General features: G+C 67.1%; 2 protein-coding genes across 2 annotated transcripts; one reads left to right on the top strand and one right to left on the bottom strand.

Annotated features, from left to right (window-relative positions):
• Positions 1–239: 239 nt before the first annotated feature.
• On the bottom strand, positions 240–8323 carry CBX5 (chromobox 5). Its single transcript, XM_075725023.1, is given in 6 exon segments — positions 240–390; positions 491–588; positions 5739–5925; positions 5991–6146; positions 8192–8271; positions 8273–8323. Coding segments are annotated over 6 exon segments (723 nt in total).
• Positions 8324–8988: 665 nt separating this feature from the next.
• HNRNPA1 (heterogeneous nuclear ribonucleoprotein A1) lies at positions 8989–15315 on the top strand. The gene is given in 18 exon segments (XM_075725022.1): positions 8989–9023; positions 10909–11022; positions 11302–11389; positions 11392–11432; positions 11434–11448; positions 11583–11793; positions 11889–11911; positions 11913–11982; positions 12092–12141; positions 12143–12185; positions 12446–12496; positions 12499–12516; positions 12709–12798; positions 12801–12822; positions 14536–14552; positions 14555–14650; positions 14751–14813; positions 15009–15315. Coding segments are annotated over 17 exon segments (1020 nt in total). The 5' UTR covers positions 8989–9008; the 3' UTR covers positions 14807–14813; positions 15009–15315.
• The last annotated feature ends 1029 nt before the right edge of the window (positions 15316–16344 follow it).

The following is a 16344-nucleotide window of genomic DNA, read 5'->3' as shown; positions in this document are numbered from 1 at the left end:
CCCCCCGTGGCTGGGGGCAGGGTGGGGGGTGCCCCCCCCCTCCTTCAGGCACCCCCAAAGTTTTTTGGGGGGTGGGGGGGAGCGCTGCGTCCCCCCGCGCGGGGCAGGACCGTCCCCCGCCCTGTCCCCGGGGGGGCTGCGGGGAGGGGCAGGGGACACCTGGGGACACGGAGGGGGGGGGACACACACGAGATGATTTGGGGAGGGGGGGGGGCTATGTACAGGAGGGGGGGGCCGCCTTAGCTCCTGGGGGTCTCGCGCTCTTTGCTGTCCGTGTCCTCGGGGTAGGCGTGCCAGGTCAGCCGCTCCTCGTAGAAGGCGATGACGATTTGGGGACACTTGAGGTTCGCCTCCTTCGCCAGCACCAGGTCGGCCTCGTCCGTGTCCTTCCTGCGGGGAGGGGGCACAGGAAAATGAGGGGGGGGGGGGGGTTCGGGGGGGGGACACACACAACCGTCACCCCCCTCGGGGACACGCGGGGCGGCCTCACCACTTCATCAGGAACATGAGGTCCCCGCAGGAGTCGGTGGCACCGATGATCTTCTCGGGCTCCAGCCCCCGCTCGAAGCCCCGGGCGATGTCGTTGCTCTGCAGATTTGGGGGAAAAATGGAGATTTTGGGGGGTGAGGCGGTGTGGGTACACCCGGGGGGGTTGGGGAAGGGGTACGGTCCCGGTTGGTGACAGTCGCAGGGTTGGGGACACCCTCCCCGGGGCGGTGGCAGGGGGTGGTGCTGGGCCCATCGCGGTGGCACCGGGTGCCCCCTCCCCGTCACGGTGGCACCGGGTACAGACCCCCCCCCCCCCATCGCCAGAGACCCATCGCTGGGCGCCCGTCCCAGCCGCGGTGACACCGGGTGCCCATCCCCATCGCTGGGCGCCCGTCCCCACCCCTGGGTGCCCGTCCCCATCATGGAGAATCCGGGTGCTCATCCCCATCCCTGGGTGCTCATCCCCATCATGGAGAATCCGGGTGTTTGTCCCCATCCCTGGGTGCCCATCCCCGTGGTGGGGACCCCCGCTGCCTGTCCCCGTGATGGGGATGCTGGGTGCCTGTCCCCATCACAGGGACATTGGGTGCTTGTCCCCACCCCTGGGTGCTCATCCCCAACCCTGGGTGCCCGTCCCCACCCCTGGGTGCCCGTCCCCGTGGTGGGGACCCCCGCTGCCTGTCCCCGTGATGGGGATGCTGGGTGCCTGTCCCCATTACAGGGACATTGGGTGCTTGTCCCCACCCCTGGGTGCTCATCCCTGGGTGCTCATCCCTGTCCCTGGGTGCTCATCCCCAACCCTGGGTGCCCGTCCTCACCCCTGGGAGCCTGTCCCCATGGTGGGGACCCCACTGCCTGTCCCCATGATGGGGATGCTGGGTGCCCATCCCCATGGCTGGGTGTTTGTCCCCATCACAGGGACATTGGGTGCCCGTCCCCATCTCTGGGTGCTCATCCCCACCCTTGGGTGCCCGTCTCTGTGGTGGGGACCCCAGCTGCCTGTCCCCATGATGGGGATGCTGGGTGCCTGTCCCCATCACAGGGACATTGGGTGCTTGTCCCCACCCCTGGGTGCTCATCCCCAGGTGCTCATCCCCATCCCTGGGTGCCCGTCCCCATGGTGGGGACCCCGCTGCCTGTCCCCGTGATGGGGATGCTGGGTGCCTATCCCCATCACAGGGACATTGGGTGCTTGTCCCCACCCCTGGGTGCTCATCCCTGGGTGCTCATCCCCAACCCTGGGTGCCCGTCCCCACCCCTGGGTGCCCGTCCCCATGGTGGGGACCCCGCTGCCTGTCCCCGTGATGGGGATGCTGGGTGCCTGTCCCCATCACAGGGACATTGGGTGCTTGTCCCCACCCCTGGGTGCTCATCCCTGGGTGCTCATCCCCAGGTGCTCATCCCCAACCCTGGGTGCCCGTCCCCACCCCTAGGTGCCCGTCCTCACCCCTGGGTGCCCATCCCCATGGTGGGGACCTCGCTGCCTGTCCCCGTGATGGGGATGCTGGGTGCCTGTCTCCATCACAGGGACATTGGGTGCTTGTCCCCACCCCTGGGTGCTCATCCCTGGGTGCTCATCCCCATCCCTGGGTGCCCGTCCCCACCCCTGGGTGCCCGTCCCCATGGTGGGGACCCCGCTGCCTTTCCCCTGATGGGGATGCTGGGTGCCTGTCCCCATCACAGGGACATTGGGTGCCTGTCCCCATCCCTGGGTGCTCATCCCCACCCCTGGGTGCCCGTCCCTGTGGTGGGGACCCCAGCTGCCTGTCCCCGTGATGGGGATGCTGGGTGCCTGTCCCCGTGGCTGGGGGCCTGTCCCCACCATGGGGACATTGGGTGCCTGTCCCCATCCCTGGGTGCCCGTCCCCGTGGTGGGGACCCCAGCTGCCTGTCCCCACAATGGGGATGTTGCGTGCCTGTCTCCATGGCTGGGTGTTTGTCACCATCATGGGGACATTGGGTGCCTGTCCCCATCCCTGGGTGCTCATCCCCATCCCTGGGTGCTCATCACCACCCCTGGGGACCCCGCTGCCTGTCCCCATGATGGGGATGCTGGGTGCCTATCCCCATGGCTGGGTGTTGTCCCCATCGTGGGGACACTGGGTGCTCATCCCCACCCCTGGGTGCTCATCCCTGGGTGCCCGTCCCCATTGCTGGGTGCTCATCCCTGTCTCTGGGTGCCCATCCCCACCCCTGGGTGCCCGTCCCCATCACAGGGACATTGGGTGCCCGTCCCCACCCCTGGGTGCTTGTCCCCACCCCTGGGTGCTCATCCCTGGGTGCCCGTCCCCATCCCTGGGTGCTCATCCCCGTCCCTGGGTGCCCATCCCCACCCCTGGGTGCTCACCCCTGGGTGCCCGTCCCCACCCCTGGGTGCCCATCCCCATCACGGGGACATTGGGTGCCCGTCCCCACCCCTGGGTGCTTGTCCCCACCCCTGGGTGCTCATCCCTGGGTGCTCATCCCCGTCCCTGGGTGCCCGTCCCCATCCCTGGGTGCTCATCCCCGTCCTTGGGTGCCCATCCCCACCCCTGGGTGCCTGTCCCCATCATGGGGACATTGGGTACCCATCCCCACCCCTGGGTGCTCACCCCTGGGTGCCCATCCCCACCCCTGGATGTCTGTCCCCATCACGGGGACATTGGGTGCCCATCCCCACCCCTGGGTTCTTGTCCCCACCCCTGGGTGCCCATCCCCACCCCTGGGAGCCCGTCCCCATCACGGGGACATTGGGTGTCCATCCCCACCCCTGGGTGCTTGTCCCCATCCCTGGGTGCCCGTCCCCATCCCTGGGTGCCCATCCCCACCCCTGGGTGCCCATCCCCATCACGGGGACATTGGGTGCCCGTCCCCACCCCTGGGTGCTTGTCCCCACCCCTGGGTGCTCATCCCTGGGTGCCCATCCCCGTCCCTGGGTGCCCATCCCCGTCCCTGGGTGCCTGTCCCCATCACGGGGACATTGGGTGTCCATCCCCACCCCTGGGTGCTCACCCCTGGGTGCCCATCCTCATCCCTGGGTGCCCATCCCCACCCCTGGATGTCTGTCCCCATCACGGGGACATTGGGTGCCCGTCCCCACCCCTGGGTGCTTGTCCCCACCCCTGGGTGCTCATCCCTGGGTGCCCGTCCCCATCCCTGGGTGCTCATCCCCGTCCCTGGGTGCCCATCCCCACCCCTGGGTGCCTGTCCCCATCACGGGGACATTGGGCACCCATCCCCACCCCTGGGTGCTCACCCCTGGGTGCCCATCCTCATCCCTGGGTGCCCATCCCCACCCCTGGGTGCCCGTCCCCATCACGGGGACATTGGGTGTCCATCCCCACCCCTGGGTGCTTGTCCCCACCCCTGGGTGCTCATCCCTGGGTGCCCGTCCCCATCCCTGGGTGCCCGTCCCCACCCCTGGGTGCCCTTCCCCATCACGGGGACATTGGGTGCCGTCCCCGCGGTGTTCCAGAACCGTCATTAACTGCGTTCTCCCTCCCAGCAGCCCCCTTCAGCCCAGCAGCCGGAGCCTCGGGCCGCAGGAGCTGACCAAGCGCAAACTTTCTGATAAAACGAACGCTGTGAACACAGAACCCGCCGAATCTGGCTGCCGGGCGCGGGACGGAGAAGATAAGGGCCAAGGAAACAATTCCAAGAGAGTGAGGTCACTTCAGAAGGCGGCTGGCCCAGCAACAGCGAAACCCAGTAAAGAATCGGGACCACCGACCGGAATTAAGGGGTTGGACTTGGGGATGGGGCGATGGGTGCCACGGGTAAAACCGGGGTGCGCTCTGGGGCAGGGGTCCCTCTGCGGCGGCACCCAGCTGGCACCGTCACCCAAGAACTAATGACAGAGGAACTGGAACCTTCCCTCGGACCTGACGTCAGCCAGCGGGATCCCAGGGCCGGACCCTGTTACGGTGGCCGGCACGCGGAAATCCGCAACGATGGCGGGGTGCCTGTCCCCATCCTGGGTGCCCATCCTCTTCCCGGGGACGTTGGGTGCCTGTCCCCATCCCTGGGTGCCTCTCCCCATCCTGGGGACGTTGGGTGCCCATCCTCATCCCTGGGTGCCCGTCCCCATCCTGAGGACGTTGGGTGCCCATCCTCATCCCTGGGTGCCCATCCTCTTCCTGGGGACGTTGGGTGCCCGTCCCCATCCCTGGGTGCCCATCCTCATCCCTGGGTGCCCGTCCCCATCCCTGGGTGCCCATCCTCATCACTGGGTGCCCGTCCCCACCCCTGGGTGCCCGTCCCCACCCCTGGGTGCCCGTCCCCATCCTGAGGACATTGGGTGCCCATTCCCATCCCTGGGTGCCCGTCCCCATCCCTGGGTGCCCGTCCCCATCCTGGGGACGTTGGGTGCCTGTCCCCATCCTGGGTGCCCGTCCCCATCCCTGGGTGCCCGTCCCCATCCTGGGTGCCTGTCCCCATGGCTGGGTGCCCGTCCCCATGGCTGGGTGCCCGTCCCCATCCTGAGGACGTTGGGTGCCCATTCCCATCCCTGGGTGCCCGTCCCCATCCCTGGGTGCCCGTCCCCATCTTGGGTGCCTGTCCCCATGGCTGGGTGCCTGTCGCCATCCTGGGGACGTTGGGTGCCCGTCCTCATCACTGGGTGCCTGTCGCCATCCTGGGGACGTTGGGTGCCCGTCCTCATCCCTGGGTGCCTGTCCCCATCCTGGGTGCCCGTCCCCATCCCTGGGTGCCTGTCCCCATCCTGGGGACGTTGGGTGCCCGTCCCCATCCCTCAGTGCCTGTCCCCATCCCTCAGTGCTTGTCCCCATCCTGGGGATGTTGGGTGCCTGTCCTCATCCCTGGGTGCCCGTCCCCATCCCTGGGTGCCTGTCCCCATCCTGGGGACGTTGGGTGCCCGTCCCCATCCCTCAGTGCCTGTCCCCATCCCTCAGTGCTTGTCCCCATCCTGGGGATGTTGGGTGCCTGTCCTCATCCCTGGGTGCCCGTCCCCATCCCTGGGTGCCTGTCCCCATCCTGGGGACGTTGGGGGCCTGTCCCCATGGCTGGGTGCCTGTCCCCGTCCTGGAGACGTTGGGTGCCTGTCCCCATCACAGGGATGCTGGGTGCCTGTCCCCCTCATCCCTCGGTGCCTGTCCCCATCCCTGGGTGTCCGTCCCTATCACGGGGATGCCGGGTGCCTGTCCCCATCCCTGGGTGCCCGTCCCCATTGTGGGGACGTTGGGTGCCAGTCCCCATGGCTGGGTGCCTGTTCTCATCCCTGGGTGCCTGTCCCCGCGGCAGCCCCCCCTCACCTCCCTCTTCTTCTTGGCCTTGACGTCCTCCCCGCCGGCGGGCAGCCCTCCTTTCCTCTTGGCGCTCTCCGCCTTCTCCCGTGGTTTGTTCCCATCGCCCTCCTTCATCTTCTTATACTTCCGCATAAACTCCGAGATCAGCTCCGGGCAATCCAGGTTCTTCTCCGGCTCCCAAGTGTTGTGCTCCCTGTCACCAAATGACCGTCATCGCCATCGTCATCGCCACCGTCCCCCTGCCCCGGCGGTACTTACTCGGAGAAGCCCTTCCACTTGAGCAGGTACTCGGCCTGGCCCTTCACCACGCGCCGGTCCAGCACCTTCTCCACCACATACTCCTCCTCGTCTCCCGAGGACGAGCTGTCGGCTGGCCGCTTGCTCCTCTTGCCCATAGCGCAGCGCCCACGGGTCCTGGGGGGGACGGGGGGGGGTTATTGGGGACCCCCTGCCGCCCGCAGCCCTCCCAGTCCATAAGAAGAGGAGATGGCGGCGAAGGAGCAGGCGCCTCCCAACGCAATTTGGGTTACAACCCCTAAAAACGGCGGGGATTTAGGCACAGGGAAACGTAATTTGGGTTACAACCCCTAAAAACGGCGGGGATTTAGGCACAGGGAAACGTAATTTGGGTTACAACCCCTAAAAACGGCGGGGATTTAGGCACAGGGAAACGTAATTTGGGTTACAACCCCTAAAAACGGCGGGGATTTAGGCACAGGGAAACGTAATGTGGGTTACAACCCCTAAAAACGGCGGGGATTTAGGCACAGGGAAACGTAATGTGGGTTACAACCCCTAAAAACGGCGGGGATTTAGGCACAGGGAAACGTAATTTGAGTTACAACCCCTAAAAACGGCGGGGATTTAGGCACAGGGAAACGTAATTTGGGTTACAACCCCTAAAAACGGCGGGGATTTAGGCACAGGGAAACATAATGTGGGTTACAACCCCTAAAAACGGCGGGGATTTAGGCATGGGGAAATGCTCTGGTGGAAAAGCCCATTTTTCCACCAATTTATACCACGGCGATACAAATCTCACCCCTTTTTTAGGGGGTTTAAAGGTGAATTAAAAACAGGCGAGGGGGGAAAGAGGGGGAACCCCCGCACTCCCCCTGACCGTTTTGGGGTGAGTTTGCTGCTTGACAGCAAAGCCCCACAAGCTCAAACCTCCATTTTTTTAAAAAAAAACCAGGTTTTAAGGCACGTAGCCAAAATGTGGGGATTTTAAGTCTCAACTTTAGGTTTTTTTTTTTTAAAATCAGCTCTAAAAAATGCGATGGAGACAGGAAATTCTTTGTCCTCCCCGTTCCCCGGGGTGGGACTGTCTGATGGGGCCGGGTGGCGAAGGTGCGATTTACCGGCGGCGGGTTTGGGCGGAAAAGGGGTGGGTTTGGGTGTAAAAGGAAGGGGTACGGGTGTAAAAGGGCAGTTTTGGGGGTAAAAGGGGCAGTTTTGGGGTAAAAGGGGCGGGTTTGGGGGTAAAAGGGGCGGGTTTGGGGGTAAAAGGAAGGGGTGCGGGTGTAAAAGGGCAGTTTTGGGGGTAAAAGGGGCAGGTTTGGGGGTAAAAGGGGCGGGTTTGGGGGTAAAAGGGGCGGGTTTGGGGGTAAAAGGAAGGGGTGCGGGTGTAAAAAGGGCAGTTTTGGGGGTAAAAGGGGCAGGTTTGGGGGTAAAAGGGGCGGGTTTGGGGGTAAAAGGGGTGGGTTTGGGGGTAAAAAGGGGCAGTTTTGGGGGTAAAAGGGGCAGTTTTGGGGGTAAAAAGAAGGGGTGCGGGTGTAAAAAGGGCAGTTTTTGGCTGTAAAAGGGCAGTTTTGGGGGTAAAAGGGCAGTTTTGGGGGTAAAAGGGGCAGTTTTGGGGGTAAAAGGAAGGGGTGCGGGTGTAAAAAGGGCAGTTTTGGCTGTAAAAGGGCAGTTTTGGGGGTAAAAGGGCAGTTTTGGGGGTAAAAGGGACGGGGACGGAGCCCCGGGGCACCGCATCTGTGCGGGAGTCCTGGAGGAACAAAAGAAAAGCGCCGTTTCGACGCAAAAAGTGCCGATTTGAGGCCAAAAAGGCGCCGTTTTGGGGCCAAAAAGCGCCGCTGTCGGTTGGGACTGGCTGGTGCTGGGCCCGGGCCCGCGGAGGCCCCGCTCGGTGCCGGTGCTCGGCGCTGCACAGGGGACCGGGCCGCGGGGGCGGGGCGAGCAGCGCGCCACCTCTCCCCATTGGCCGGGGGCGCCGCCGCGCCCGCTCGCGCATTGGCTGAACACGCCGCCGCTCGCCACCGCCCCGCCCAGCCTCCGTTGGCCCAGCCGGCCGTCACTCCGCGCGCCGTCCCGCCCCTCCGCCGCCGCCATTGGCCGAGCGGCGCGCCGCTCGCCCCCGCCCCCCGCCGCCGCCATTGGCCGGCGCGCCTGCCCATCCCGCCGGCGGGGCCCGCCCCCGCCCTGCCCCCCATTCATCCGCCGCCCGCCGCCGCTACCTGGGCGGGGAGCGGCTCCGGCGCGGGCCCGTCCGCCGCGGTCTGGCCGCCCCTCCGAGCTGCCGCCGCTCCGCGCTCCGCCCGCCAAAACCGCCCGCAGCGCGCAGGCGCCGCCGGCCCCGCTACGCGCATGCGTCCGCCCGCCCCCCCATTCCTCCCCCCCCCCCGCGCCCCGCGTTGCGCATGCGCCGATCCAGGTCCACCTTGGGCGCCGGCGGGCGGGCGGCCCCTCCTCGCCGCCGCCGGGACTCGCCGCCGCGGCGCTGCCGCGCCCTGCTGCTGCCGCCCGCCGCGCCCGCGCTGGCCGACCTCCGCCGGGCCCGCCGCCGGGCAGCGCTGAGCGACGGCCGCGCCCGCCAATGGGGAGGGCTGCGCCGTGGCGCTAGCCAATGAGAGGGAGGCGCGAGGCGGGACCGCCAGCGAGGGAGCCAATCGGAGAAGCGCCGGGGAGTCTCCGGGCCGGAGCGGGAAAAGCGGCGCAAGGCGGGGCCGCGGCGGTGTCGCCCAATCAGTGAGGCGCGGAGGCGGGACCTCCCCCGCCGCGGCCAACCGGCGACGGCAGCGCGGGCGGAGCGGCTAGGCGCCGCCAATGAGGCCGCGTCGCTCGGGCCCGCCGCCCAATGGGAGGCGGTGCGGGGGCGCGGCGCGGGCGGCGCCGCCCAATGGGAGCGGCCGGGGGGCGGGCGGACGGCGGGGGCGGCGGAGTGAGGCGGCGGCGCTCGCGTCGCTCGGCCCCTTTCTGTGTCGGCGCCTCGCAGAGGGAGCATCGCGCGCTGAGCCGCCCGCCGACCAGCCCGCCCAGCCCCGCGCCGCCGCCATGGCCAAGTCCGAGGTAAGCGCCCCGCCGCCCCCCCCCGGCCCCGCCCCGCCCCGCCGCCGGGCCCCCGCCGCCCGCCGCGGCCTCCCCGCCCCCGCCGCCCCGCTCGCCGCCGCGCGGGCCGCGCGCACTGCGCCTGCGCGCGCCGCCCGCCCGCCGCCCTCTGCGCAGGCGCCCTCGTCGCGCGCCGGGGGGCTCCCGCGGCGCATGCGCAGCCCCGCGCGCGCCCGCTCTCCCCCCCTCCCTCCCCCTTCCCTCCCCCCCCCCCCGCCGCGGCTCCCCGCGCGCGGGGCCACGTGCGCGCCTTTGTGCTCGGGTGGGCGATGGCGGCCGCGCGGCCTCCGCGCATGCGCGGGGCGCAGGTCGGGGCCGGGGCGGGGACCCAGAGCGGGGACGGGGGGGGGGGGGACGGGGACAAAAATGGCTGCTGAGGGGTCTTAAAAATTGGGGCTTGCGGGGGCTCGGGGACCTGGGAGGCCCCAAAAATTGGGGCTGGAGGGCTCGGGGGGGCTCAGGGGGCTGGGAGGCCCCAAAAATTGGGGGTGGGGGGGGGCTCAGGAGGCTGCGGGGCCCCAAAAATTGGATCTGGGGGGGCTCAGGGGCCTGGGAGGCCACACAGAGGGGGGCTGGGGGTCTCAGGAGGCTGGGAGGCCCCGAAATTGGGCTGGGGGGGGCTCAGGGGCCCCAAAAGCGGGGGCTGAGGGGCCTGGGTGGCCCCAAAAATTGGGACCCGGGGGGGGGAGCTAGGGCCTGCGGGACCCTGCAGAGGGGGATAGGGGGCCTCAGGGGCCTGGAGGACCCTAAAAATTGGGGCTGAGGTGCCCCAAAAATTGGGCTAGGGCAGCTCAGGGGCCTGAGTGACCCCAAAAATTGGGGCTTGGGGGGGCCTCAGGGGTCTAGGAGGCTCCACAAGGGGGGGCTGGGGGGGCTCAGAGGCCTGGGGGATCCCAAAAATTGGGGCTGAGGGGGGCTCAGGGGCCTGGGGGACCCGAAAAATTGGGGCTGAGGGGGGCTCAGGGGCCTGGAGGGCCCCAAAGAGGGGGAGTTGGTGGGTGTCAGGGGTCTGTAGGGCCCCAAAAATTTGGGCTGGGGTGGCTCAGGAGCCTGTGAGGCACCATCAAGAGGGGCTGGGGGGCCCCAAAAAATGGGGGCTAGTGGGGGCTCAGGGGCCTGCAGGTCCCCAAAAATGTCAGCTGGGGGGCCCCAAAAATGGAGGCTGAGAGGGTTTCAGGGGCCCTAGAAATTGGGGCTAGGGGGGTTCAGGGGGCCTGGGAGGCCCTACAGAGAGGGGATGGGGAGTGTCAGGGGCCTGAGAGGCCCCAAAAATTGAGGTTGGGGGTGGCTCAGGGGCCTGGAGGCCCCCAAAAATGGAGGCTGGGGGTGCTTCAGGGGGTCTGTGGGGCCCCAAAAATGGCACCTGGGTGCCTCAGGGTCCCTTTAGGTCCTGGACAGCCCCAGAGATGGGGGCTGGGAGGGTTTGGGGTCTCCTTGAGGCCTGGGCAGCAGCACAGGTTGGGGCTGGGGGGTCTCAGGCCCCTTGAAGGAACTGGCAGCCCCAGAGATTGGGGCAGGGGGCTCACAGGGTGAGCCTGGGCAGCCCCACAGTTTGGTCCAGGGGGGCGGTGGGCAGGAAGGGGGCTGGGTCTTCTTTGGGTCCAGTGGGGGGGGGGCTGGGGGTGCAAGGCAGTCCCAGGGGGGCATTTTGGGGTGCCAAGGCCTTCATGGAGCTGTGGGGATGCGAGGCAGTCCCGGGGGGGACATTTTAGGGCGATGGGGCCTCCCTGGAGCTGGGAGGATGCAAGGGGGTCCCATGTAGGAGGTTTGGGGGTGGCAGTGTCTCTGTGGCAGGGGGCAGGGGTGTCCAGCCCCCCCTCACCCCTGTTTCGCCGCCTCCCCGCAGTCTCCGAAGGAGCCCGAGCAGCTCCGCAAGCTCTTCATCGGCGGCCTCAGCTTCGAAACCACAGACGAGAGCCTCCGCAGCCACTTCGAGCAATGGGGCACCCTGACGGACTGCGTGGGTAAGGCCCCCCAAACCCCCACCGTGCCCACCACCACCTCCCTGCGCTCCTCCCTGCCCCCAGCGCCTCCGGGAGGGGGGTGGGCGACAAACATCAGCCCTCCGTGACCCAACGCTGGTGGGCAACGAGGAGTAACGGGTGTGGGCAACGAGGAGAGCGGGCCCGCTCTCTGCGAGAGCGAGAGGGAAAGGAGCCGCGTCCCCACGGAGGGGGTCTGCTGCTTTTTTTGGCGGGGGGGCTTCGCACCACGCCCTGACGCGTCTCTCTCCTCCCAGGTGATGAGGGACCCGAACACCAAACGCTCGCGAGGCTTCGGCTTCGTCACGTACTCCTCGGTGGAAGAGGTAGACGCCGCCATGAACGCCCGCCGCACAAAGTGGACGGCAGAGTCGTTGAACCAAAGAGGGGCCGTATCCAGAGAGGTACGGGGGGAGCCGCAGCCGTCCCCGGGAGCTGGGGGAGGGGGGCTCAGACCCCGCTGGCAGAGCCCGGGGCTGGTTTGGGGGACGACGGGGGGCTGCCCGCGCCCCAAACCCACGCCGCCGTGTTCCCGCAGGACTCGCAGCGGCCTGGCGCCCACCTCACAGTCAAGAAGATCTTTGTGGGCGGCATCAAGGAGGACACGGAAGAGCATCACTTGAGAGACTATTTTGGCCAGTATGGCAAAATTGAAGTCATCGAGATCATGACGGACCGCGGCAGCGGCAAGAAGAGGGGCTTCGCCTTCGTCACCTTCGACGACCACGACTCCGTCGACAAGATAGTCAGTAAGTCCGGCGTGCGCCGAAAGGCTGGGGAGGGGCGGGGGGCACCCGGATTTGTGCCCCTCTCCCCTAAATGTCCCGCCGTTCTCCCTCCGCAGTTCAGAAATACCACACTGTGAACGGGGCACAACTGCGAGGTGAGGAAAGCCCTCTCGAAGCAGGAGATGGCCAGCGCCTCAGCCAGCCAGAGAGGTGGAGTGCGCGGCTTGGCCCCCGGCTGCCCCCCGCCCCGAGCTGCCACTAGACCCCGCTGCCTGTGCTGTTCCTAAAGGCTGTCCCCCCCCTCCGCCCCCTCTCCTAGGCCGCAGCGGTTCCGGGAATTTCGGCGGCGGCCGCGGAGGCGGATTCGGCGGGTAACGACAACTTCAGTCGCGGCGGCAACTTCGGCGGCCGTGGTAAGTGGTTCGGCGGGACCCGTCCGGCTGCCAGCCCCAAGGGACGCCGCCGGCTCGAGACGCAGCTCAAAACCTAGCCCAAACGCCGCCGCCGCTCCGGCTGCCACCGCTCCGGCTCCCGGCCCCCCTCGGCCCGGCCAGAGCGCCGCTCCTCCTCCCTCCACGCCGGGATTTCGGCACCCCGAACTTTTCTCTCCGGCAGCTCTAAACCGCCCGGCCCCGCGTGGACGGATTGAACCACAACGGTTTGTTCTTTTCAGGTGGGTTTGGTGGCAGCCGCGGTGGCGGTTATGGCGGCGGCGGAGACGGCTATATGGATTTGGCAATGACGGTAAGGCCAGAGCGGGATTTCTCCGACGGGCAGCGGCCAACGCGCCCAGCCGCTCGCCGAGGACGCCAGCCGGCCCTGTGGCCCGGCCCAGACAGCGGACGCAGCCCACCGCCCTGCCGAACCCGGAGCCCGGCCCCCACGCGCCCGCCGGGGCGGCCCTCGGAGCTCAGCGCCCTCCTTCCTCTCCCCCAGGTTACGGCGGCAGCGGCCCCGGCTACTCGGGTGGCAACCGGGGCTACGGCGGCAGCAGCACCTACGACGGCTATAATAACGGCGGGGGGGGGCCTTCGGCGGCGGCAGCGGAGGGCGGCGTCCCGCCCGGGGACCCGCGCTGGCCGTGCGGAACGGCCTTTCTGAAGCGGGCACAGGTGAGACCCCCCACCCCTCGGCCCCCTAAACCCCCCCCCAACCGTGGGGCGCCTCCGGGCTCCCCGTTAAATCCTTTCCGTGGCCAAGGGGTGCTTCCGGGCTCCCCGTTAAACCGCCCCCCCACCCATGGGGTGCCTCCAGGGTCCCCGTTAAACCCCCCCCAACCATGGGGCGCCTCTGGGCTCCCCGTTAAACCCCCCCCAGCCATGGGGTGCCTCCGGGCTCCCTGTTTAAACCCCCCCCCTAAATCCTTTCCATGGCCAAGGGGTGCCTCCGGGTTCCCCGTTAAACCATCCCCCCCACCCATGGGGCACCTCCGGGGTCCCCATTAAACCCCCCCCAACCATGGGGCACCTCTGGGGTCCCTGTTAAACCCTCTCCGGGTGCCTTGGGGCTCCCCAGTAAATCCCCCCAGCCGTGGGGTGACCTTGGGCTCCCCGTTAAACCCCACCCCAGCACTGGGGTGCTTCTGGGCTCCCCATTAACCCCCCCCTCAGGCTCGTGGGTGCCTCCAGGCTCCCCGTTAAATCTTTTCCGTGGCCGAGGGGTGCCTCCAGGCACCCTGTTAACCCCCCCCAACCATGGGGTGCCTCTGGGCTCCCCGTTAAACCCCCCCCAACCATGGGGCACCTCCAGGCTCCCCGTTAAACACCCCCCCCCGTGGTCATGGGACATTTTGAGCTCCCCATTAACCCCCCCTGATTCCTCAGGTGCCTCCAGGCTCCCCATCAAACCCCCACAATTCCTCAGGTACCTCCGGGCACCCTGTTAAACCCCCCCCAACCAAGGGGTGCATCTGGGCTCCCTGTTAATCCCCCCTGTGGCCATGGGACATTTTGGGCTCCCCCTTAACCCCTCCGAATTCCTTGGGTGCCTGCGGGCTCCCCGTTAAATCCTTTCCTTGGCCGAGGGGTGCCTTCAGGCTCCCCGTTAAACCCCCCCAACCATGGAGCACCTCCGGGCTCCCCATTAACCCCCCCCCCCCCCAACCATGGGGCACCTCTGGGACCCCCCCCAACCATGGGGTACATCCGGGCTCCCCGTTAAATCCTTTCCTTGGCCGAGGGGCGCCTCCGGGCTCCCCGTTAAACCCTCCCCAACCATGGGGTGCCTCAGGGCTCCCATTAACCCCCCCTTTGCCTCCAGGCTCCCCTTTAAACCCCCCATGGCCATGGGACATTTTGGGCTCCCCATTAACACACCCCCGATTCCTCAGGTGCCTCCGGCCTCCCCGTTAAATCCTTTCCTTGGCCGAGGGGTGTCTCCAGGCTGCCCGTTAACACCCCCCACCCATGGGGTGCCTCCGGGCTCCCCGTTAACCCCCCCCCCTTTTGCCTCCGGGCTCCCCATTAAACCCCCCCGTGGCCATGGGACGTTTTGGGCTCCCCGTTAACCCCCCCTCCCAATTCCTTGGGTGCCTCCGGGCTCCCCGTTAACCCCCCTTTTGCCTCCGGGCTCCCATTAAACCCTTTCCATGGCCAAGGGGTGCCTCCGGGCCCCCATTAACCCCCCCGCCCTGCTCCCAAGTGCTTCCAGGCTCCCCGCTAAACACCCCCCGGCCTCCGGGCCCCCATTAACCCCCCCAAGACCCCCGGCTGCCCCCCACTTCCTGCACTGACCCTGTCTCCCTCCTTCCACCCCCCCAGGCAGCAACTTCGGCGGCGGGGGAACTACAACGATTTTGGCAGTTACAACAACCAGTCGTCCAATTTCGGCCCCATGAAGGGGGGCAACTTCGGGGGCAGGAGCTCGGGGCCGTACGGCGGCGGTGAGTCCCCGAGGCAGCGGCGGGGGTGGGGAGGGTGCAGCCCCCAAAACCCGCTCCCCCAAACACCCAGGGCGTTTTTCTGACCCCCCTCTCGCAGGCGGCTACGGCAGCTCGAGCGGCGGCGGCAGCTACGGCGGCGGCAGGAGGTTTTAATGCCCAGGTGAGCCCGTCCGCCGCGACGCAGGCGAGCCTTTCCGACAGCACTTTATTAATAAATGCAAAAAAGAAACATAAAGAGGGAAAAGATTTTTTTTTTTTTTTTTTTTAAAAAAAAAAAATAGCTGCCAAGTGCCCTGAAAGCGGCAGCCGGAGCGGGGGGCCGTTTAGATTAACGTTATTCCGTATTATTCAACAGGAAACAGAGCTTAGCGGGAGAGGCGAGCCAGAGGAGGGACAGGGAAGCTGCAGGTGACACCAGTTGTGAACTCGGCCCACTGTGGCGGGGGGTGGCTGCTCCATGAAGACGCGCGTTAGACAGACGTCTCCTTTGCGAAACAGGACTGTGTTTGTGACTAATTGTACAACAGGTTATTTTAGTTTTCTGTGCCGTGGAAGCATTCCGACGAGGCCTCCCGGGAGCCTCGGTTTTATTTGCGCGCCCGTGCTGTCGATCGCTAACTGTAACACAACATGACGCTGAATAAATGTGTCTTTTTTTTTTTTTTTTATTATTTTTTTACCTTTTTTTTTTTTTTAATTATGATTATTTTTTAAAAAAAAAACCACATACACATTTCCGATCTCTACGCCGCTCCGGTGTCGGCCGCTGCAGCCTGGCCCCCCCCCCGCCCAGCGCAGATAGCTCAGGCTCCCCCCCACGCACCCCCCCAGCCCCATTTTGCCCTTCACGGGCCCCGCGCCCCCACCCCGTTGGGCATCCCCGGGGCGCTGCCCCCCCCCAGCTCTCCCCCCCTCCAGCACCGCAGAGCGCAGGGCAGGGCCGCTGTAGGTAAGAGCAGCTTCGTGTGTGTGCGTGTGCGTGTGTCCCCCCCAAAACCTCCCCGGCCCCCCCGGCCCCCCCGCCGCCCCGCTAACGCCTGCCTTCGCTTTTGTAGGAGCCGCCGGCACGGGGAGAGGAGCCCGCGGGCGCCGCGGAGGTGAGCGGGCGGGGACGGGGGGCGCGGGGGGACGTGCGCGATGCCCCCCCCCCACGGCTCCCCCCTTCCTCGCAGCGCCCGCGGGAGCCCCCGTTAGCGCCCGGGAGGTGCCGCTGCCGCGGGAGCCGCGGGTCGGGGGCCTTGTAAATAAACACAAAGGGTATTTTTGTAAGCGTGGCCCGTCTGTGGGGCGGGGGGGACGGGGACGGAGGGGACAGAGGGGACGGAGCAGCCGTGCGGGGTTTGGGGACAGTGGCACTGGGGAGTGGGACAGGATGGGGACAGAGCAGCCATGAGGGGTTTGGGGACAGTGGCACTGGGGAGTGGGACAGGGATGGGGAGAGGGGATGGAGCGGCAGTGAGGCATTTGGGGACAGTGGCACTGGGGAGTGGGACAGGGATGGGGACAGAGGGGATGGAGCAGCCGTGCGGGGTTCGGGGACGGGGTGGCACTGGGGAGCAGGACAGGGATGGGGACAGAGTGGATGGAGCAGCTGTGGAGGGGACAGGATGAGCATGGAGGGTTTGGGGATGGTGGCACTGGGGAGCAGGATGGGGCTGGGAAGTGACGGATGGGGACAGAGGGGATGGAGC

The sequence above is a fragment of the Pelecanus crispus genome, chromosome 26 (assembly GCF_030463565.1).
Source record: "Pelecanus crispus isolate bPelCri1 chromosome 26, bPelCri1.pri, whole genome shotgun sequence".
Classification (NCBI taxonomy): domain Eukaryota; kingdom Metazoa; phylum Chordata; class Aves; order Pelecaniformes; family Pelecanidae; genus Pelecanus; species Pelecanus crispus.
Note: the sequence above shows the minus strand (reverse complement) of the source record. Positions and strands in the feature narration are given on the sequence as shown.